The sequence below is a fragment of the Musca autumnalis genome, unplaced genomic scaffold, assembly GCF_047663935.1.
Source record: "Musca autumnalis isolate F117 unplaced genomic scaffold, ASM4766393v1 scaffold_2, whole genome shotgun sequence".
NCBI lineage: Eukaryota > Metazoa > Arthropoda > Insecta > Diptera > Muscidae > Musca > Musca autumnalis.
Genome location: NW_027411755.1, coordinates 101,272,350 through 101,295,841, shown reverse-complemented (window position 1 = coordinate 101,295,841; position 23,492 = coordinate 101,272,350). Strand labels below are relative to the sequence as shown.

The 23,492-nt window shown below is 36.8% G+C and overlaps 1 protein-coding gene across 1 annotated transcript in view; it reads right to left on the bottom strand.

Annotated features, from left to right (window-relative positions):
* The window catches only part of hook (hook microtubule tethering protein), a 500,473-nt gene that overhangs the window by 52,838 nt on the left and 424,143 nt on the right, over positions 1-23,492 (bottom strand). Inside the window, exons 9-10 of the mRNA XM_073968623.1 lie at positions 14,745-14,921; positions 14,579-14,675 (exon numbers count right to left, since the gene is read on the bottom strand). Of these exons, the coding sequence (XP_073824724.1) occupies positions 14,579-14,675; positions 14,745-14,921 (274 nt within the window). The remainder of the gene's footprint in view (positions 1-14,578; positions 14,676-14,744; positions 14,922-23,492) is intronic.

The following is a 23,492-nucleotide window of genomic DNA, read 5'->3' as shown; positions in this document are numbered from 1 at the left end:
ATCACTTTAGTTTTTTGTGTATTAATTGAGAGTCCATTGCGAGACAACCAATTAACTAAAATACTAACATTAAAATCAATCGACGACTGCAAAACATCCATAAACACGTACTCTCCCTTGAACAAAAGCTGCACATCATCAGCAAACGCAAACGACATACAACTCCTACTACTAACACAACTCAGCAAATCATTAACATACATCACAAACAACAGAGGGCCTAGAACAGACCCCTGAGGCACACCAGAAGCAGGCAGAGTACCAGAAACACAATTTTTACAACATACATACTGCTTCCTTCCGAACAAATAAGAAAAAAAGTTTACAAGCTGAGGTAGAAAACTTGAAAAAAACGATGTAATTTATTTGTTAACTTAGCATGGTCAATTCGGTCAAACGCCTTCTCAAGGTCGAGAGATAATAGCACACAACATCCCCCAGCACCAACCGTCATCCGTATATTATCGGTCAACCCAACAAGAAGGGATGTTATGCTACGATTGCTTCTAAAACCATACTGACTTTCATGAAGCAACGACATGCTATTTATATAGACAAGCATTTGATCTTTCATTACATGTTCAACCATCTTAGAAAGTATTGGCATTATTGAGATAGGCCTATATTCACTGGCATCACCACTTTTATGTATCGGAACTATCTTCGCTATTTTCCAGACCTCAGGAAACACAGACACTGTCAACATAGTATTGACAACATGCAAGAGCTTTCCGTACCTATAAGTACATATTTCCAACACTCCCTCAATCGTACACTTCAAAAGTAATCTTAATTCCAAATTTCGGGATTCCAGCTCTAACCGTTCACCCGAATCCAAATTCTACCAAATTTAGTACCATGTAGAACTTTTCGTTCCCATTAATACGAATATCCAAAACTACCTCAATCCCACATTCCAACAGAAATCTCAATTCCACCTTTCAGGATTCCAGCTCTATCCTTTTACCCAAATTCCCATTTTACCAAATTTAGTACCACTTAGTACTTTTTGTACTCTAAGTATGATTTTCCAAAACTACCTTAGTCTTACACTCCAAAGGTATATCAATTCCAAATTTCAGGATTTCAGCTCTATCCGTTCACCTAAATCCTAATTGTACCAAATTTAGTACCATTTAGTACTTTTTGTACACTCATAGTTTCTAAAAGCCCTTTGGTACTTCTTTTTACTCTTCATCAGTGACCCTCAGTCTCAATTTGAGGAATCAAGCTCTATCCGTTCACCCAAATCCAAATTGTACTACATTTAGTTCCATTTTGTACTGTTCGTACACATAAGTACGAATTTATAAAACTCCAATATTTCAACCGAATTCAGGATTCCAGCTCTATCTGTTCAAGCAAAACCCCATTGTACAAAATTTAGTACTTTTCGTACACACGAGTACGAATATCCAAAACATCCCCAATCCTAGACTCCAACAGTAATCTCAGTTCCAAATTTCAGGATTCCAGCCCTATCCGTTAGCCCAAATCCAGATTGTACCAAATTTAGTACCATTCAGTTTAGTACCCAACTTCGCAACCTTGATTCTCATTCCAAATTTCAAGCTGCTAGCTCTATCCGTTCAGACAATACCAAATTACAGTAACTCCTTCCTTACATCCCTTCCCCCCAACACATTTTTTAATTTTAAAAACCAGTGTCCTGGATGGTAATCTTTAAAAATGGGGCAGTTTCATCTGCATTGAATATATTGTTAGGATTGTATTAGAAATAACATTGTTTAAGATGTAATCAATCCATTCCCGAGTGTGAATATTTATGTCTCCAACCACTCAACAAACAACTTTGCTTACAATGTTATGTCTTCGTTTAAATTAGTCAAGCCATACCGCTCTTGTCACAAATGTAGAATACCCTAATGGCTTCCTCCACATCTGCATACTCTGGTACACTAACTTTCTGAAATGTATAAGATATAGATGACGGAACGGCATTTTGAAGAATGTTAATGTTTTTTAACATAGCTGAGAGTGTTGTAGGCCAAATTACAAATTCCACGGCCAAATCTTTCTTTTTTGAGCCATCTTCAAGTTTGGATTATATACAGCATACTTAAAAGACATTAATAAATGAGTTTTGGTTCTCGTTTTTAGTGTGAAATTCAATAGATAAGATCATTGTTGAATAAGATATATTTCTCTTCTTCAATGTAAATGTTAATAAAAGGCATGATGAGTAATATGAGTCGCTGTTCACTTCTTCTTTCTCATTTATTGTGTAAGCTTCAATGAAACAAAGTCTGCCGAAAATATTTTTAGAGAGGTAATTTTGTGTGAGAATTTGAACTTGTGCCTTACAAAATCGTTATAGGAAATATTCGTTATAGGGAGGTTAAAATAGGTCAAAATGGCCTTAATTATAGAGAAGTTCTACTGTATCTATTCAACTCTATCTTAAACACTTCAATTTTACCCCGATTATCTAACGAATCCACAATGTTTTTTTTAAGGGCATCGCGTAACTCTCTGCTCTCTTTGAGCAAAAATAGCGTTCAGTATCACTGTGCAACATTTTTAAGGTGATCTTGTGCAAGCAATTCGAACTGGGGATTTTTTGAAACTACAGACCCAAACGACAAGAAACAAAGATGTCAATATTATAAGATAGGAAAAGTCAATTGTGAAAAATTAACTGTAGAGGGAGTTAACCTCTGTTGCTACGATATCATAGCAACATACTGTTAAACGAAAACTGTTATTCATTGGAACATTGACAAGAAAAACATTAAAACTCAAGTTTGACGGCAATCACTTTTGATTTTTTTATTAAATAAACAATAAAAAAGTAAAGAATTAAATTTCAGCCACAAAACACAACGTTAATGTTTTCCGCCGCGAGAAGTGGGAACCAAAAACGATTGGCATTGCTGTTATCAATTCCAGTGAGTTGTGTAGCCATCTGTAACCAAAATGTGGAACTATTAGCATATGTTTTTGGAAAATGCATTTCTTCTAGTCTTTACTTCTCTACGTTTTTGCAAGAAAACCTAGTTGGGTTTTGTTGTGCCAGACCCAGCTCGGACTTTATGGCCCCATCTAAGCATGGTTAAATATTGAGTTTTTAAAGAAATTCGGGGCTATATCTCTGAAACCAATGCGAATCTTCTTCTGGCCTCTGAAACAAATTTGTAGATAAGGACAAGAACAAAATATTTGGAGAAATAATGAACTCGAAAAACTACATTAATTTCCAAATTTCAAAATATATGCAAAAATGCCAAAATTTGTATACATTTCGCACCGTATCTTCAACATCGTTAATTTTTTCTGAGTATTTTCTTTTGGAAAAATATTCGCTAGAATGAGATACACAACTCTTCAGAACATTGTTGTAAAATGACTCTATCCCGTAGTTTTCAGTACATTTTCAACGACGATTTAATAAAAATGTCAATAAGGTACTGTTCAGACATTCACATTGCCTAGTATGATTAAGCACATAATGCATTAATGAAATTGTTAATTCTTCATATCGTATAACAATAATAACTCAGACAGTAGGTTATTGCAAAAAGCAAACAAACTAAATGTTCTACTTGAAAGTGCAAACGCAGATTTACTATCATTACCTAAAAATGTAAAAAATCAATGTTGTAGTACTGTTGTGGGGCAATGAACCACAACGTTTCTTTTCATAATAATTACTTTGTAAATTAAGCAATTTCTACAACACACTAGACACCAAACAAAATGTGCAATTTAGCAATAAGTTAGTATTTAAGAACCAATTTATCAATAAAGAATGTGAGAACTTGAAAAAGCCTTCTTGTGCATACATCATTTCCTCTCCGATCTTAACCAAGTTCATGTGCTTGTGTTAAACTATAATTTATCTTGGTGACACTGCCTTGATAAACGACATTTACAACCTCATTTAATTTATCTTGGTGATACGCCTTGATAAACGACATCGACAACCTCATTGAAGGACAAAACAGTCCATTCAATAAACATATGCCCCACATTTGGTGACCCCGAGTCCTTCCGATAGGACGAAACACGCAACCACATTTGGTGACCCCTAGTCCTTCCGATAGGACGAAACACGCAACCACATTTGGTGAGCCGAGTCCTTCCGATAGGACGAAACAAGCAACCACATTTGGTTGCGACATCGAGTCCCTCCAATAGGACAAAATACATCCCAAAATATATCAGATCCTGTAACACGGCACAGGATCAACATTAGCAAGTCCACCAAGACATCAGTCGGCATTCTAGAACAGTAGCGTATCAAGCACAGAATACCGAAATTTTGATTGGACAATACACGGAAAACGCGAATAAATTGCTTCCAAAGGATTACATATAGCTACTGTTGCAGAAGGCAATCTTCAGGCAAATTCCGGACATTAACTAATTAAAAATGGCAACCGGTGAAGATTCGGCAGGCATGACCTTGTTCAGTCAATTGGTAGATGCTCAACGAGCCACGGGTGATCGGATAGAAACTATCATCCGCAATGCAAAAAAGGAGCCGATCTCGAAAAGAACAACTAGCTTCTACAAGGATCGACTCACTAAATTAGACGCCGCATGGGCCGAGTTCGAAATCACAGACTCGAAAATACAGTGTCTCGAAAATTATCCAAAGGACCACAAGTACTTCACCGAGAAGTACTACCAGCAGGTGTCTGAACTTACAATGAAGTACCGGGAGCTATTTGAGACAGCCATGTTGGAGCCTTCAAAAGAATCAGAAACAACTGCTGATAAACCTCATGCAAAGAAATCAACCATAAACAACGGCGGCTCAATAGCTTCAGTATCCTCAACCAATTCGGCAATCAGAAGACAAAACGTTATGATAGCGTCTCTGAAGAGAGTACTTACCATGGATCCGACAGCATCCAACATGAAACTGAAGGAAAAACTGTGGGAACAAATTCAAGAACTGCATTTCTCAATATGGGAAAACAGTTGCAATCCACTGGAAGAAGGCTACGATATGGACAACTACACCACTCTGGAGAATATGGTAGTAGAAAACTTCAAAACAACAACAACACCAACTGCAGAAAAAGGAATAGAACTTGGGCAAGCAAATGTGTTGCCACTGCCCAAAATAACAATCCCAAAATTTAATGGAGATTATCTAAAATGGCCGGCCTTCTTTGACCTTTTCACGCAGTTAGTAAACAATCAACGCATACCCACAGTACAAAAGATGTGGTATCTGAAGGCCAATCTCACTGGTGAAGCGGAAAATTTGATAAGTCATATCTCAGCAACAGCCGAAAATTATGAAGCAGCATGGAAAATTTTGCAAGACCGATACAACAACAAGCGAGTGCTGGTAGCATCCCTTATACATCAACTGATTGATCAGCCATCAACCGGATCATCAGCCGCGTCCATAAAGCAGCTACATGACGCCACACAAGAGTGCTTACATGCGCTTAAGAACGTGGGAGTCGACACGTCCTCTTGGAGTCCAATACTACTTCATCTACTGTCGAAGAAACTAGACCGAAGTATTTACAATCAATACGAAAGATCAATTATCAACCCAAGGGAATTGCAGCAAGTTAGTCAATTCCTAGAATTTCTGGAGACTCGATTCCAGTCAATGGAGGCAATGGGTCAAAAGGAAAAACCTTCATCTAAATCTTGTGCTACAGTGGCATCGGCAAACCAAGGAAACAACATATGTACTCTATGTAAAAATGGCACCCATAAACTATATCACTGCCAGAACGTTCTCAAAATGACACCACCAGAACGACTAAATTTCGCACAAAAGCAAAAACGATGTGTAAACTGTTTAAAGGCGGGCCATTCATCGAAGCAATGTACTACGCGATGCTGCATGAAATGCAACAAGAAACACAACACACTGTTGCATCTAGAGCGCAAGCAAGGATCTACAAACAAACAAGACAGTCGTATGACTTTATCAGCTGAAACTGGTACAAAGCCTGCCGGAGGGGTAGCCTCCGTAAATACTGAGTCGCCCAATAATCAGGAAGCCACCTCGCTGGCCGCTGCAAATAAAGAACAAATCAGCTCGTACGTTCTACTCAGCACAGCAGTAGTCAAAATAAAGGTGGATGAAGCAGAAGTGGAGTGCCGCGCTTTGCTTGATTCTGGTTCACAAGTCAATTTCATCACAGAACGTTTAGTAAAGCGACTTGGCATTTCAATGCAAAAGTCAACAATTAATATCAACGGAATCGGTGCAACCAACACTAGAACAAACCATCGAGTAAATGTGGCTCTGAAGTCTCGAATCAACAATTATTCGACTCGACTTGAAGCATTGTCCTCGTATCCTGTCACCACAGCCATCACAATTCATTAACGTTGAAGATTGGTCGATTCCAAAGAATCTGACGCTAGCTGATCCAGCCTTCAACCGTCCTGATAAAATTGATATATTATTAGGTGCAGAACACTATCACGAACTGTTGTCGATTGGACAAATAAAACTAGCCAAGGATCTCCCCACAATGCAGAACACTGTGTTTGGGTGGATAATATCAGGAAAAATTCAAGAGGAAAAGCCCAGGAACTTTACATGTGAAATCTGTACCACGGATGAATCGCTTGACGCCTCTATCGCCCGGCTATGGGAATTGGAGGAAATCAAGACAACCAACAAACCAATGTCCATCGAAGAAAGACAATGCGAAAATCACTTTGAGCAGCACACCATCAAGGACAACAAAAATCGATTTGTAGTCCGAATACCCTTTCATCAAAACCCTGACGCGTTAGGAGACTCGCATGGGATCGCAATCAATCGATTTTTCTCCCTCGAACGCCGGTTGCAGAAAGATCCTGAGTTGAAGGAACAATATGTCAGATTCATGGAAGAATATGAGAACCTAGGACACATGACAAAAATATCGGCGGATGCTATTCGCTAACCACACTACTTCATCCCACATCATTGCGTGCAACGACCTGAGAGCACAACAACAAAGCTTCGTGTAGTATTCGACGCATCGGCCAAAACTTCGTCATCGCATTCGTTAAATGATCTGATGTTCACAGGACCTACTGTTCAAAGCGATCTGTTCTCCATACTACTGAGATTTAGGCTACCCAAATACGTTTTCACAACTGACGTCGAGAAAATGTACAGGCAGGTCCTAATCTCTCCTGAGGACCGCCAGTTTCAACTAATAATTTGGAGAAAGGATGTCTCTCAGCCTATAACCTACTACCAACTCAACCCAGTCACATATGGCACAAGAGCCGCCCCATATTTGGCAACAAAATGCCTGCAACGATTAGCCAAGGACAACGCAATCCGTTACCCGCTCGCCTCGCAATTTCTCCAAGAGAATTTTTACGTCGACGATGGCCTGGGCGGAGCCGACAGTTTAATAACGGCAATTATTATGCAGCAGCAACTAATTCAAGTTATGAAAGACAGCGGTTTCAACTTACGCAAGTGGTGTGCTAATAACCCTCAACTGCTTAAAAACATTTCAGAAGGACATCAAGAAGTAAACTTAGATTTCGAGAGCTCAAAGGCTGACACCGTTAAAACATTAGGACTAACATGGCTTCCAAAAGATGACACATTTTGTGTAAAAGTTAACATTGATTCCGTCAGAAGAATCACTAAACGTACAGTTATATCAGATCTTGCCAGACTTTTTGATCCATTAGGAATACTGTCTCCAGTTACAGTAACGGCCAAAATATTCATACAAGAATTGTGGGAGTTAAAATTAGACTGGGACCAATCGTTACCAGAATCCTTACACTGTAAATGGACCACGTTTCGATCGGACTTAAACGCTCTAAAAACTCTTCAGATATATAGACACATCTTTAAAGGGAGAGTGCCAGAATCAAGGCAACTACACATCTTCACAGATGCATCAGAAAAGGCGTATGGCGCAGCGGCTTACATGCGATCAACCTTTAAAGACGGAACTACCATGACACGTCTCCTCTGTGCGAAATCTCGCGTTGCCCCACTCAAAAGGCAAACCATACCACGGTTGGAGCTTTGCGCAGCAGCACTTGGAGCCCAGTTAGCTTCAAAAATCAAAATCGATCTTCAATTGACGTGTCCAACCTGGTTTTGGACTGACTCAGAAATCGTGCTGGCCTGGATAAACTCATCATCTGCAGTATTCAACACATTTGTGGCCAATAGAATTGCAATCATACAAGAAGTCACTCAGGCAGAACAATGGCGTCATGTCAGCTCAAAGTGCAATCCAGCCGATGTACTATCTCGCGGCATTTCACCAACAGCCCTTAAAGATTGTGCTCTTTGGTTCTGTGGTCCTTTATTTTTACACGGAAAAGACACAATGTGGCCAGCAAAATTCAATCCACATCTTGCAATTTCGACCAACCTTGAGAGAAAAAGGAAGGTACCAGAGGCACTCGTTACCACAGTAACACCAAACGACTTTATGTACAAAATAAATCAAAACAACTCGTTCACCCGTCTACAACGAATCATAGCATACGTTTTGCGCTTCATTACTCAGAGCAGGGGCAAAAATATCCTTCGACAGGCCCAAGGATCACTTACAACGATCGAGCTAGACACGGCTTTAAAGCATATAATCAGACACATACAAGAGTCGGACTTTAAGGAAGAAATTCAACAGCTGAAGAAGTACCAAGAATTGCGTGGAACAAGTAAAATGTGTAACCTGTCACCATTTTTGGACAATGACGGCTTAATTCGGGTTGGGGGTCGTCTTGAAGCATCGTCCTTGTCATTCGACTCCAAGCATCAACTCCTTATTCCCTATAATGACCCAATTTCAAAATTAATATTTGAAATGGTACACAAGGTACACAAGGAATCGTACGACAACGGTTTTGGCCACTAAAAGGAAAGATTATGGCTCGAGCTACGGTTCATCGCTGTACAACATGTAGCAGAGCTAAGCCAGCATTATTTAATCAAGTTATGGGAAACTTGCCTTCCACACGTGTCACACCAGCCAGGCCCTTCATTAATACTGGGGTAGATTTTTGCGGCCCAATAACAGTACATTACAAACTCCGCGGAAAACGGCCACACAAGGCCTACATTGCAGTATTTTGTTGCTTTTCAACAAAGGCAGTACACCTGGAACTAGTAAGTGACCTCACCACCGAGGCGTTCATAGGTGCTCTTAAAAGATTCATCGGACGACGTGGACATTGCCAAAACCTATATTGCGACAACGCAACGAACTTCATAGGAGCCAAAAACAAGCTACCTGAACTATCAACCATAATACATTCAACAAATGCCAAAGAAGCCATTACAAATGCTTGCAATAACAGAGGCATTCAGTTTAATTTCATTCCGCCAAGAGCGCCACACTTTGGTGGCCTCTGGGAAGCCGCTGTCAAGTCAGCAAAACATCTTCTAATCAGAAGCATGGCGAACGCATCCTTGACTTATGAAGAACTCGAAACTTTGGTCATTGAAATTGAAGCCATATTAAACTCAAGGCCTATTTCTCCAATGTCAAATGATCCCAATGATATAGGTGCACTCACTCCTGGACACTTTTTGATTGGAGAACCACTCACTGCACCAGTGGACTCACAAGCAAAGCAACCAACCATAAGCCTGGCAACTAGATGGAATCTGGTTTCTCGACTTAAGCACGAATTTTGGAGCAGGTGGTCACGAGACTATCTTAATGAATTGCAATACCGTAATAAGTGGCAAGAGCAGTCGAAGAATCTACAACCAGGAGCCATTGTCATTATAGAAGAAGACAATGTTCCGGTCATGAAGTGGCCTTTAGGTCGTGTTATCAAAACATACAAAGGAAACGACAATGTAGTGAGAGTTGCTGACGTAAAAACCGCATCCGGAGTTTTTAAAAGAGCCATCCAATATTTAGCACCACTTCCGCGACTCGAAGAAGACAATACATGCAAAGATCAGCCGAGCATGCAATTGTCACCAAACCCGATCAATGAGAAAGAGCAGGAAACGCAATCATCTTCAGCATCACCAGACGAACGTCCAAGCAAAAGGAAACGAACGGCTTCAAGCTCCAGCATCATGCTAACGATGATCGTCGCTCTATTTGCACTTCCTTTAATTTGTGCAAACAAAATAGAGGTAACCAAGTTTGAACCCAACATTGGAATACACTTTGAACGAATTGGCACCACACGTATCTCAAGATTTGAATGGAAACTCATAACGTACTACGAACTACAACCATACTGGCGAGAGATGAACACATTTACAAATGGCACATTGGCACTCCAGAAGTTATGCACCCTTATATCCCAAAGGGCACCATGTCTGAACATTCTGCATACCCTTGAACTCAGTTTCTCAGACCTCAAGGACGGAAACCTTTTACTAAAAAACAAGAGAAGCAAACGTGGTGCTGTAAATATTGTTGGAAACATTGCTAACTCACTTTTTGGAGTTTTGGACTCAAATTACGCGGAACAAATGTCGGACACTATTACCTTGATCAAGGAAGATGAAAACCACATGAAACAGCTCTTAAAAAACCAAACTTCAATTATTAACTCAACCCGCAACATTTTCAAACAAGATGAACTACAACTAAAAGCAAACTTCGACAGCCTCGATTATCAAATGAACAACATTGAGAAACGGCTACACGAAAATGAACAAGAGAATCACCAATTGAATCTGTTCCAAAATATGGTGTCACTATCTTCTCAATTGACATTGATATCAGTTAGGCTACACCGAATACAAACAGCAATAATAACAACATTGTCCGATTCACATCATGGGAAAATCAGCCCAATGTTACTATCACCGCTACAACTTCAATCAGAGCTCATACAAGTCCGAAATCATCTTCCACCAGCATTGCAGCTACCTGTCCGTCAAGAGAATCTCCTGCAGCTCTACAAAATTATGAATGTAAAGGGAGGAATCACAGATAATCATATAATTTTCTACATAACAATTCCTCTATGTGACCCAGAATCGTTGGAACTGCTTAAGCTACATCCAATTCCTGCACCTGTTAATAGCACCATGATGATCATTAGGCCATGCAGCGACCTCATCGCTATAACTGCCCACAGAGATGAGTATTATGCATTAACAGAACAAGAATGGGCAGCATGCACACCACTAACAGAAGATGAATTCTTATGTCCAAATATGCAGTCCAAATTCAATGCAGACGCAGCCAAGTGCCTATGCGAAATTTCACTTCTTAATAATATCACTCGTCCAAGTTGTACCGTGGACCTATTCATAGACAACACGTCGATGACACAACTAAAACACGGCAACCAGTGGATGTATACAATGTCACATCAAACTCAAATAACCACTGTATGCAATCAGGAACACTCTCGAGTAATATTGCAGGGCACCGGACTCATTAAAATAAGTCCAGATTGTACCGTAAAGTACAGGTCAATGTCCATTCAGGGACATCAAACATATTCATCATCCCTTCACTCATCATATACAGCCACCGCCAACGCTACAGAAATCAGTTATCCAGACGAACCAAAACATAGCAAAATATATCATTGAAACTTCATTGACCACATCAAGAATATATCTGAGATTCAAAATCAACTTCATCAACAAGTTCTAACTGACTTGCCACTGCAACTTAACAACATCAAGAGACATCATGCAACAGTAGCTTACGCCGCCCTCATTCTTGCAATTGGAATTATTATAACAGCAGTCTACAAAAGAAGACAATTCATTAAAATGGAGCCAAGTCAACAACCTCCCATTGCAGCAGTCCGTCAAAATGTCGCGTCATCAGAATTTGTAATTTCCGTATCATAATATCCATAAGAAAATAAAATTCATACAAACATTTTGTTTGGTGTCTAGGTCAAGAATAACCAAACTACTGCATTTCTTTTTTAACAGCAGCAATTAACATCTGTTGTATCAGCACATCAAATTTCAGTTGAGCATGGCTCAACGGCGGGGAGTGTGTTCAGACATTCACATTGCCTAGTATGATTAAGCACATAATGCATTAATGATATTGTTAATTCTTCATATCGTATAACAATAATAACTCAGACAGTAGGTTATTGCAAAAAGCAAACAAACTAAATGTTCTACTTGAAAGTGCAAACGCAGATTTACTATCATTACCTAAAAATGTAAAAAATCAATGTTGTAGTACTGTTGTGGGGCAATGAACCACAACGTTTCTTTTCATAATAATTACTTTGTAAATTAAGCAATTTCTACAACACACTAGACACCAAACAAAATGTGCAATTTAGCAATAAGTTAGTATTTAAGAACCAATTTATCAATAAAGAATGTGAGAACTTGAAAAAGCCTTCTTGTGCATACATCATTTCCTCTCCGATCTTAACCAAGTTCATGTGCTTGTGTTAAACTATAATTTATCTTGGTGACACTGCCTTGATAAACGACATTTACAACCTCATTTAATTTATCTTGGTGATACGCCTTGATAAACGACATCGACAACCTCATTGAAGGACAAAACAGTCCATTCAATAAACAGGTACTGAAATCCGAAATGCGAGAATAATCTGTGGGTGTGAACTGTGTTTGAAATACGTGTTGTAAAAGATATGATGCAAAATACCACTGAAACAACATGAAGTAAGCATTTTAGAGTTTCAGAATGATCTAAAGAATTGTTGAGAACATTATTTGGAAGATGGTTGCAAAAGGTTACTTGGTTCAACTCCCAATAATTTAGCCGATAATGACCAGAATTTCAGCAACTATCTAAAATTGTCTATATTTTATAGATTTTGATGCCCTAGATGGAGTTTTTCTTATGTGTTTTTTTTTCAAAAGTCAAGTTCTACTAGTTTAGGGCTACAATTTTGCTAAAGACAGCAAGGCCAAATTCCTATTCGTTTCTGAGATAAAGGCCTTATAAATCCAAAAAAAGTATAGATTTAGCCCCGTTGAGATGAGGCCATAAAATCCGAACTGGATCTGACAAGACAAACCCAAAGATGTCAATATTATAAGATAGGAAAAGTCAATTGTAAAAAATTAACTGTAGAGGGAGTTAACCTCTGTTGCTACGATATCATAGCAACATTCTGTTAAACGAAAACTGTTATTCATTGGAATATTGACAAGAAAAACATTAAAACTCAAGTTTGACGGCATTCACTTTTGATTTTTTTTATTAAATAAACAATAAAAAAAGTAAAGAAATAAATTTCAGCCACAAAACACAACGTTAATGTTTTCTGCCGCGAGAAATGGGAATCAAAAACGATTGGCATTGCTGTTATCAATTCCAGTGAGTTGTGTAGCCATCTGTAACCAAAATGTGAAACTATTAGCATATGTTTTTGGAAAATGCATTTGTTCGGGTCTTTATTGCTATACGTCTTTGACAAACCCCTACTAGGGTTTTTGTAGTCTAAATATGTACTTTCAAAAAAATGTGTACTAGAAGTTGTTTGCATTTTCAGTGTTGTATAGTGTATTATATTTGACATTAAAAACAAGAAGAAAGATTATTTTATTAAAATTAATTAGAACATGGCACTAAAAGTAATTTGTTGTGCTTTTGAGGCAAAAATTAATAAGGGTGGACTTATAGGCTTTTTATACATTTTTAATGATTTATATACAAAAGTGGACTAAAATAAAAAATTATAAAGTAGAATTCGGTTTTAGCGAACATCGGATATAAGACACTACGTTCATATGAACAAAGTTTTTTATTCCCATAGAATTTTCCTTAGTATTTGCACACACATCCAACTTGTTAGAGCGACCACGATAATAATGAACAAAAAATGTCACCCCGCTAGTAGAATTTCTTACAATTTGTTAGTATCTACAGGTCTGCTCCTGAGCACAAATTTGATCACTGTTTAAAATATTTTAATATTTAATATTTAACAGTATGCTGAAATAAGAATATTCAATACGAGCACGTTTATACCGAACGCCGATATAACGAACAAATTTTTCTTGTTCGTCCTCCCTGTTCTTTTTTTGCCCATTTTATTCATTCCAAGGTGGGCAGAAAAAAGTGATATAACTCAAAAAAATTGCAACTTGGTACATTACGCACTTAAACGAATTCATCAGTCACACTTATTCTTGAGCTCGAGTCGTCATAAAATTGGGGAGGGTTCTTTGTTTCAATACAAAGAACTAAGAGAACTGATGAGTCCAAGTGGCGTTGGACGAAACTAGTCTTCTCTGCCATCCACAAAAGTAATCAATTTTAACTACATCCCAATTTAAACTTGTTGTTTTTAAATATGAAAACAACAAATATGAGATAAAGCTAAACTTACATGCAAATAGTAAGTAAAACACACATCTCAACAAAACTGCCAAAGTGAATCTAGAAACGTATATCCTAAAACAGGAAGTACACACTGCCACCATTCTAATGGTTCTTACAAATTGCGTTTTAATTCTGCTCTGCGTTTTAATCTTTTTTATTTTGCTTTCGAAATTTTGATTTTGACTTCGAATTGCATATCCATATATTTTGACACTTCAAATCAAATTAGAAAACTCGACTTTCTCTTTGGGATACATCAGGATGGAAAGTTTTAATACACGTGTCTTCTGTACTAAGCTCTCCCTTTATTATGCACATGAACTTTAATGTGTACTCACCTATAGTATGCTGTCGCCATTAAATTTTCTTCAACTGAAGCAAAATGAACTTGTTTGTAGTCTGCAAAATCTTGTACGTTATCTCCCAAGTTCGCCTCTAAAAAAAAAATAAAAATATTTAACACTTACATACGTACATTATACTCAAAATATAAACAACAACTACCGTTTATTGCTCTGGGATCCATATTCTTTATTATATCCTTGGCTCTTTCAACACATTTGCGGTATTTGGTATCGAGTCCCAATAATTCCTGATCCTTTGCTGCAAGTGCTGCTTCAAGTTGAGAAAGTTTATTTCGAAGTCCAGCGTTTTGACTTATATATTCTTCCACCTCAACGGCTAGAAACATATAAAAGGAATAAATGTTTCAGAAACAGTTGATCCTGAAGCGGAGGTTATTTGGTAAAAAATCCGAGATATTTTATTATTATTGAGGGAAGATTATAGTTTCGGATGTCGCTGCATATCCTCGCCAGTTCCCTTTTTCTTCTTCCCAGAGTATATACTCGTCAATAGCAAAAGAAACGCTGACTCGGTATCGATAAACAGGTCAATAAGACAATCAAGCAAATTAAAGTGTGGGACTGCAGAGGTAGTGTTGCTTAATGTGTACATACCATAGTGCTTAATTTACTTAATACTAGTTCTTTGGCCGAGCAAATTTACAGCTCCTTTACAGCTCTCGTCACCGCTGCAGAGAGCTGAGGGACATCATTTTTACTACAGCCGCTCGCCCGAAAGTACACCAAACTTTCCAGCAGTGGCGAGGGAACTAGCAAATAAGTTTCGTTGTAAGAACTCCGAAGAACAGTTCGTCTTCGGAAGGCTCAAAGTAAAGACATAAATTTCCAAGTGGAGACTACGCCTACGGGCTTTAAAATTAAGTTTGCAAAGTGGCGCTGTGTTAAGCCGACGCTTGGCATATGCGTTATCGAGTAGTAACCTAAAAATCATTAAGCTTTTCCAAAAAGAACTTGTGAAAGCTGGTGTTTCCTCGAAGCGTGTGTTTGTAGGAGGACCTCCGTGAAGTTCGTGCTCTTCAGTTCTTCAAATGAGTTTCCTGATTTATCAATTAAGCTAAACTGAATTTTTATGTAGAGACTACGCCTACGGGCTTTAGAACTAAGTTTGCAAAATGGCGTTGTGTTTGGCCAACGCTTAACATGTGCGTTGTCGAATAATAACCTAAAATTCATTTAAGCTTTATCCAAAAAAACTTGTAACATTTAGGGGTCGATTATGCATTGCCACTAAACTTGAGGTTCGTTGTCAATTGTCAGCACCACTGAAATGAAATGTTGTATTACACTATGCAACACTGAAAATGCAAACAACTTCTAGCATGGATTTTTTGAAAGTTCATATCTAGACTACAAAAACCCTAGTTGGGTTTTGTCCTGTCAGATCCAGTTCGGATTTTATGGCCTCATCTAAACCGGGCTAAATCTTCACTTTTTTGCATTTATCAGGCCTTTATCTCAGAAACGAATAGGAGTTTGGCCTTGCTGTCTTTAGCAATATTGTAGCCCTTAACTAGTAGAACTTATCTTTTGAAGAAATCACATAAGAAAAACTCCATCTAAAGCATCAAAATCTATAAAATATAGAAAATTTTACATAATTGTTGAAATTCTGGTCAGTATCGGCTAAACTATTGGGAGTTGAACCAAGTAACCTTTTGCAAAAACCTTCCAAATAAAGTTCTCAACAATTCTTTAGGACATTCTGAAACTCTAAAATGCTTACTTCATGTTGTTTCAGCGGTATTTTGCATCATATCTTTTACAACACGTATTTCAAACACAGTTCACATCAACAGTTTATTCTCGCATTTCGGATTTCACCACATTATTGACATTTTTATTAAATCGTCGTTGAAAAATGTACTGAAAACAGCAGCGTAGAGGCATTTTACAACAATGACATGTTCTGAAGAGTTGTGTATTATATTCCAGGGAATATTTTTCCAAAAGAAAATATTCAGAAAAAATTAACGATTTTGGAGATACGGTGCGAAATGTATAAAAATTGTGGACTTTTTGCATATATTTTGAAATTTGAGGCAATAAATGTAGTTTTTCGAGTTCATTATTTCTCCAAATATTTTATTCTTGTCCTTATCTACAAATTTGCTTCAGAGGTCAGAAGAAGATTCGCATTGGTTTCGGAGATATAGCCCCGAATTTCTTTAAAAACTCAATATTTAGCCATGTTTAGATGGGGCCATAAAATCCGAGCTGCATCTGACACAACAAAACCCAACTAGGGTTTCTTGTCGTTTGGGTCTGTGCTTTCAAAAAATCCTCAGTTCGAAGTGTTTGCACAAGATCACCTTAAAAATGTTGCACAGTGTTATTGGTGTCAACCCAACTGGGTTATCGATAAACGTGTTATCGATCAGTGTTTTTTCAAACTTGTGAACTCTATATTAATGCAGAAAGCACAATTCGAGAAAAAAACTTTTAAAATTTTTAAAATAATTTTTTGATGATAAAGAAAATGTACAGGACATGACATCTATTAGAAGAAATTTGAGGGACAAGTCGAATCCATTGGAATTGCCATCTGCACTGTAAGTTGAAGCTCATGTTGGAAAGATCTGTATAATCAGTAAATTATTTGAGATTTAAGGCGTATTTTCGATCGAAAAGGATGCCGTAGTTTACATGGTGGAAACGTTAAAGGAAGACTTCAAAGTTACAGATCAACAGCAATACCCCCCTTTTAAAAGAGTGCGCAGCGTTGAGATCTTTTGCGGAGGGAAGTTTCACAAAAGTTCCATGACAATGATTACAACAATTGCATTGCTCAGTCTATATTGTCGAACGTATTGAAGGAAGTTGTCCACTTGATAGAGGGCAAATTGGATCGTTTCGAAGTTGACGGAGGATGAAAAAAGACAAACCAAAAATCATTTTTATTAAAAAACGAAATTCCCTGTTGTATTCGGCTGTATTTATCAATTAATATTTCAAACTGTTATTTTGTTGTTATTTTCACCATATTTTTGATACAAAAATTAATTAATCATGCAAATAATCAACAATTGTTAAGAAAATGTTTTTTCCTTTCAATTTTACTTCTTGTTTCTTCGAAAATATTCACAGCAACTGAAAATAACTGGTTGCTGAAAAATAGCCGGTTCGTCAACTGAGATTCGCAACTTCAGTTGAAGGCTGCCATACATAAAGTAATTTTGACAACTGGCAACTCCACTCAACAATAATTGCTATCAATAATCGACAGCTTAATGTTTTCTCGAACATAAGCTTGTATGTATACTGGCGGTGTCTCTTAGGAGCAGCCAGCAACTCACAATAAATAATAAAAAATAACTCCGAAGAACACTAGTAAATTTGGAAGATTCTTGATTCGAGAAGTTTGTATTAATGAAAATACAACTTGTATTATCTTGCTCATTATGGCGTTTTTCTTCCGCAGCCCAAAAAAAAAAAACAAAAGTAAGAATTTCTTATAATGCACCTCGCAAAACAAAGTCCGGCAAACCGCTGAACTATGTTCTTCGTACCACTTGAACTAGAGCTGGCAAACCATCGATATTCCCAACATTAGATATTTTCGATATAATAGTTTAAAATATCGATTACTATCGATATTATAGGTAGGCTGTCAACACCATTAACCCAGATAAAGCCACTGGTCGTTTAAACGGCACAAAAAATGGTTGCAAAAATTTACGTAAAACTCTGGCTTTTTCGAATATTTTTGTAGGGTTTTTTGCATTTTGTTATAGTATTGTCTGTTATCTGTCATTTCACGCTTATAACGCTTCATTTGACCTTCGTATTTCCACGCAATTGGCCTAAAACCCAAACTATTCAAAAAAATCGACTTTTTTGTAATTTTCGACTTTTGATGAAAAATTTAAATATGCGATAAAAATTTAATCATAAATGTTAGAATCATACAAAGTCAGGGATTTGTTAGGAATATAGTAAGAGTATTTTCTCAATCAAAAACCAAGGGATTGCCATGTAAGGATAAACCAATATTGCCCTCCAAAGTTTTTGGCACTTTTAAAAGAAGGCCCGATTGCAGGAAAACTATACGTTTTAGAGAAAAAAGTTATTTTTTAAAAAATGCTTAGAAAGTCTCAAAAACATAATTTTCATAAACAATTTTAAGTTTTCTCCCAAAAAAAATTCTCGGCGCTAAGTGGGTTAATTTGGAGATGAAAATGGCGGAAATGTCAATCCTTTTCTTGACATTTTGCACAAGTAGTTCACAGAAATGCAAAGGAGAATAACAAATTGCTTTTATCTTATAAAAATATTAAAAAATACATTTTACCTTTCCGAAAAATATGTACGTGTGACTACGGGCTTATTTTCTCACACACACAAAACCGAAAAGCAGCGAAATTTCTATTTATTTAAATGAGTTTTGGGTTGGGGATTTTTGTTCCGATAATATCGATAGGCAAAACTATCTATCGATATTTAATTTTTAAAAAACAATCGATTTTATCGATACCGGCAAGAGGAGGAATGCCCATACATTTTTAAACTTAAATCTCAGTTAAACTAAATTGTAAAATAGACATATTACAAAAGTAAGTGGAAAATACACAAATATCAAAATATTTCCAATTTACACTGGTTTACAGTGTTTTATGTAATTTGCTTTTCAATCTGGTAACTATTTTTTCACACAGTTGAAGTTGACCAATCGAACTTCAAATTTGCACACATTTCAGATTTGGATGACAATACATGAATATGAAATCAAAACCAACATTGGTCCATTCTTAGAGTATTTTTACGGTGTCTAACTTAAAGCCTTTTCAAATCTGGTAACTGATTTTTAAAACGGTCGCAGTTGACCAATCGAAGTAAAACTTTGCACACTTTTCAGATTTAGATATGGAACCAAAATGAATACGGGTAAATTTTTTCCTATAGCCCCCATATAACGGTACCACCCGATTTCCGGTATTTTGCTTTTCAAATCTGGTAACTCATTTTTCACACAGTTGCAGTTGACCAATCGAACTAAAACTTTGCAAACTTTTCAGATTTGGATGACAATACATGAATATTAAATCAAACCCAATATTGGTCCATTTTTACAGTGTTGTACAATGTTCAATTTTACATGCTTTTCAAATCTGGTAACTCATTTTTAACACAGTTGTAATTGACCAAGCGAACTAAAACTTTGCACACTTTTCAGATATGGATGACAACACATGAATATGAAATCAAAACCAATATCGGTCCAATATTGGTCCAATATTAATTATCTATATACGACACATACCCGGAAATGCTCGAAAATAACTAAATGTATTTTTGAATTTCATAACGTGTCATTTATAGGCCCATAGCTATATATGAAACAGGCATGACATCAAATGATTCCACTTCAATAGATACCATTAGGGAGTCGATCATATCAAAAATTTCAGAGTCTTGCAGATCTTATAAAAAGTGGAAAGCTTCAATCTTGGATTTGATTACTATTGAAAAACACAATCTTGAAAAGTACTACGCTAATTCTGAAACCGATTCTAAATGTGCTGATGACATTTGCTATTCGCTAAACCTCCCGTCATATGTGACGGAACTTTACAGAAGAGGCTATACTAAATGACCCAGTTTTCGAGACATATTTTTCATACAACGCAAGACACCGGGTCCTGATGATATAACTATCGAAGTCCTCAAACTAATAGAAGAAAACTATAATCATCTTTTATTGTTTAACCAAATTTATACTACATGGGAATATCCTTAAGATTGGCTCCAATCAACATTTAAACCTATACCTAAGAAAAGTAATGCGAAGACACGTGGTGACTTCAGGTTAATTCGTTTAATGAGGCATGCCCTAAAATTATTTCTAAAAATAGTACATAGAAGAATATATCCACTACATGAGGCACATATGGGTCAGACGTAATTTTGATTCAATAACACTGTGCTACAGTGAAAATTTGCAGGGGTTCTAATGCATAAATTCGGTTTTGTGGGAGTCCATAGAAGACGAAAATACCTTTGGTTTCTTTGGGTCACTTCGGTTTTTGATTTTATAACGGTAAATGTAGTGAAAAATGGGCTTTCTTGGATTTTCAACTTTAAACGGACATTACTTCTTTTCTCCACAAGAATAATGTCTTTCGAATAAGCCATAGATTTTTAAAATCGGTTAACAAATGGCTAAGTAAATGTTGTTTATATGTGACAAAAACCCATTATAAAACAGTGACATGTTTTTCCTTGTGCTCTAGGCTGCGTAAACGATACCTAACAGTACAATTATTTACATTTAGCAAGTAGGAAATTCCGTTGGCTTTCCAAAATGGGAAAAACCAACGAAATCGGTTGAAAAATGAATGCGCTATGGCATTTTTTGTGTTTCAACTTTTTGGTTTTTTTCATATTTTCCTTTATAAAAGATTGGTACCTTGTACGTAATTGTTAAGCAAGATAATCACAATTAGAATCATACATGCTGTTAAAGTTAGAAACTCTCCATTGGTATTTTCACTACAAATATCCAGGGAGCCTTTGTTCGCCTTGTTCGGATCGCAGAGAGGCCTCCCTTCCTTAAGTGTTCTCTACAAACCCTCTGAAAAACTATGTTCGCTTACGGCGGACCGTAGGGTGATATTTCCAATCATTGCCCTACAAATCTTCTCAGAGACTATGTTCGCTCAGCGCGGATCGTAGAGAGTACTCCCTTGTTAGTGGAATTTCTCTGCAATTTCTCCCTGGAACTGTATTCGCTCAGTTCGGATCGTAGGGAGAACTTTCCAATAAGCAGTGATTGCCTCAGCCTTGATTCACATTCAGTTTTTTATACACAAATGATTTATTAGTCATCTCTTCAACAGTACGGAAGTACTCCTCGGTATACTCGCGAATTGTAACGCGTCTCACCCACATCAGGTAAAGTCATCAGTACTTTTCGCCTAAATAAATCAACCACACCTATTTACCCTTATTATTTTATACACACTACAAACTTGTGTTTTTATTTTTCTGTTTATTTACCGGTTTGCAAGGGTTTGTATTTGCGCACTCTCCACGAACAACTATTATCTGCGGCATTTCTGAGCTATCACCTAAACATTTGGTCCAGTCGAGCCGGATAAGATCCTTAGGATTTTGTTGTTGTCCACCTAAACATTTCATACAATCTACGGATCAGTGGACAACTTACACGGTGTTGTTTGTGCTAATCGGAGTTTTTTGTTCTCTTCTTCACCACACAAAAGATTCCCCAATCACCCCTCACCACCATCCTCATCAACAAAACCATCCAATCGCATCACCAACAACATAGTATATTCCACCAAAAATCATACCGGGTATGTAAATTCAGTGTTTTCCATAAGTGAGCAAATCGCGAGTGTTAAATTTTTATCTCCTCTCGCATAGAAATATTTCGGTTACTGATCGACTTTAATTCACCCTATCAGTCGGTAATTACAAACAAATACGGTTAAAATCTTCATACAGTCCACACACTAAATCATTTAATAAAAATTCTCACCAAAATACGGTTGCATACCCTTTAAATATTAGCAAAATATCATTTATTTCGTGAATTTAATAAATCTAATATACGGCATACTGTGCTTCTTAATTATTCACCAACAAGTGGAGTGATCGCCAATACGTGTTGTTGTTTTATTCATTTCGGTTTATTTGTCTCACTATCCCTACGTCCATAATTATTCCAAAGAGAGAGCCCTTTAGTAAGAATTGCAACAACAAACGTATTACAAATCACCCGCCTTTTTGCATTTCTTCTAGCGTCACTTATAAAACGAAAAAAAAAACTGCCAACAACAAGGCAATACGTTGTGGTCTCTCTACCTGCTTACCTACTAGTACATACCAACATACGTCTACTGCGGCATCGACTACTTGTGTTTAATTTTGTTTTGTTATACCTCTTCATTATAACTACGGTTACAGTGGGTCGCAGGTGAAAAAATAATTTTTTATATAAATTATTTTTTAATTTTGTTTTTCAAAATAGTCAGGCTTAATCCCATAGTCGTTGTTTTAATATTTTATTAAAACAACTTTAATTTATTTATTGTTTTTGCGCACGTATCTATTTGAGCTAGCAATTGACACTTGGGTATAAAAAGTTTCTTGTTGAAAAACAAGAAATAAGGGAACTGATGAAGATCTGTGGCGAGATCTGAAACTATAGTATTCCCTGCCTTAGCCCTTGGTAAACATCGCCAATTTTTTCCCACTAATAAATTAAAGTTGTTTTAATAAATTATTAAAACAACGACTATGGGATTAAGCCTGACTATTTTGAAAAACAAAATAGAAGTCGTCATCCCAAACAAAAAACGCCAACCCTCCTAATTATTTTTTAATATATTTTCGGAAAAATAAATATTTGCATATTTTTGAAAAATAATCGGTATTCGGTAAAAACGGTTTTTTAGACATCGTACACCCTACAATCGGCATTATATATTTATATTTTTAGTAAATATAACATATATATTTATTCAAATATTCAATATAAATTTATTTTTATGTACTAAAATCACCTTTTTTATTAACATATTTGAATTTTCAGTTTCTGTTTTTTGTTTTTTGGTTGTTCTGAAGTAGTGCACCCTACATTCGGTCCCTTTGGAATTTAAAATTTTCATTTTTCACAAGAAAAATTCCCAAATTATTCGGTTTTCGATATTTTGGCCATTTGTGTTTTCCCATTTCTCAAAAATTAATCGATTTTGGACATTCAGTCATTGATTCACCCTACACCTCGCTGCAAAAACTATAGACTCCATTGATTTTTTGCAGCTTTTTGGAAATTATTGTCTTTTTTGCAATTTTGGAACAGATTCGCGGAAATTTGTCATTGGTTCACTCCACACCTCGCTGCCGAAATTGAATTTTTGCAACTCTT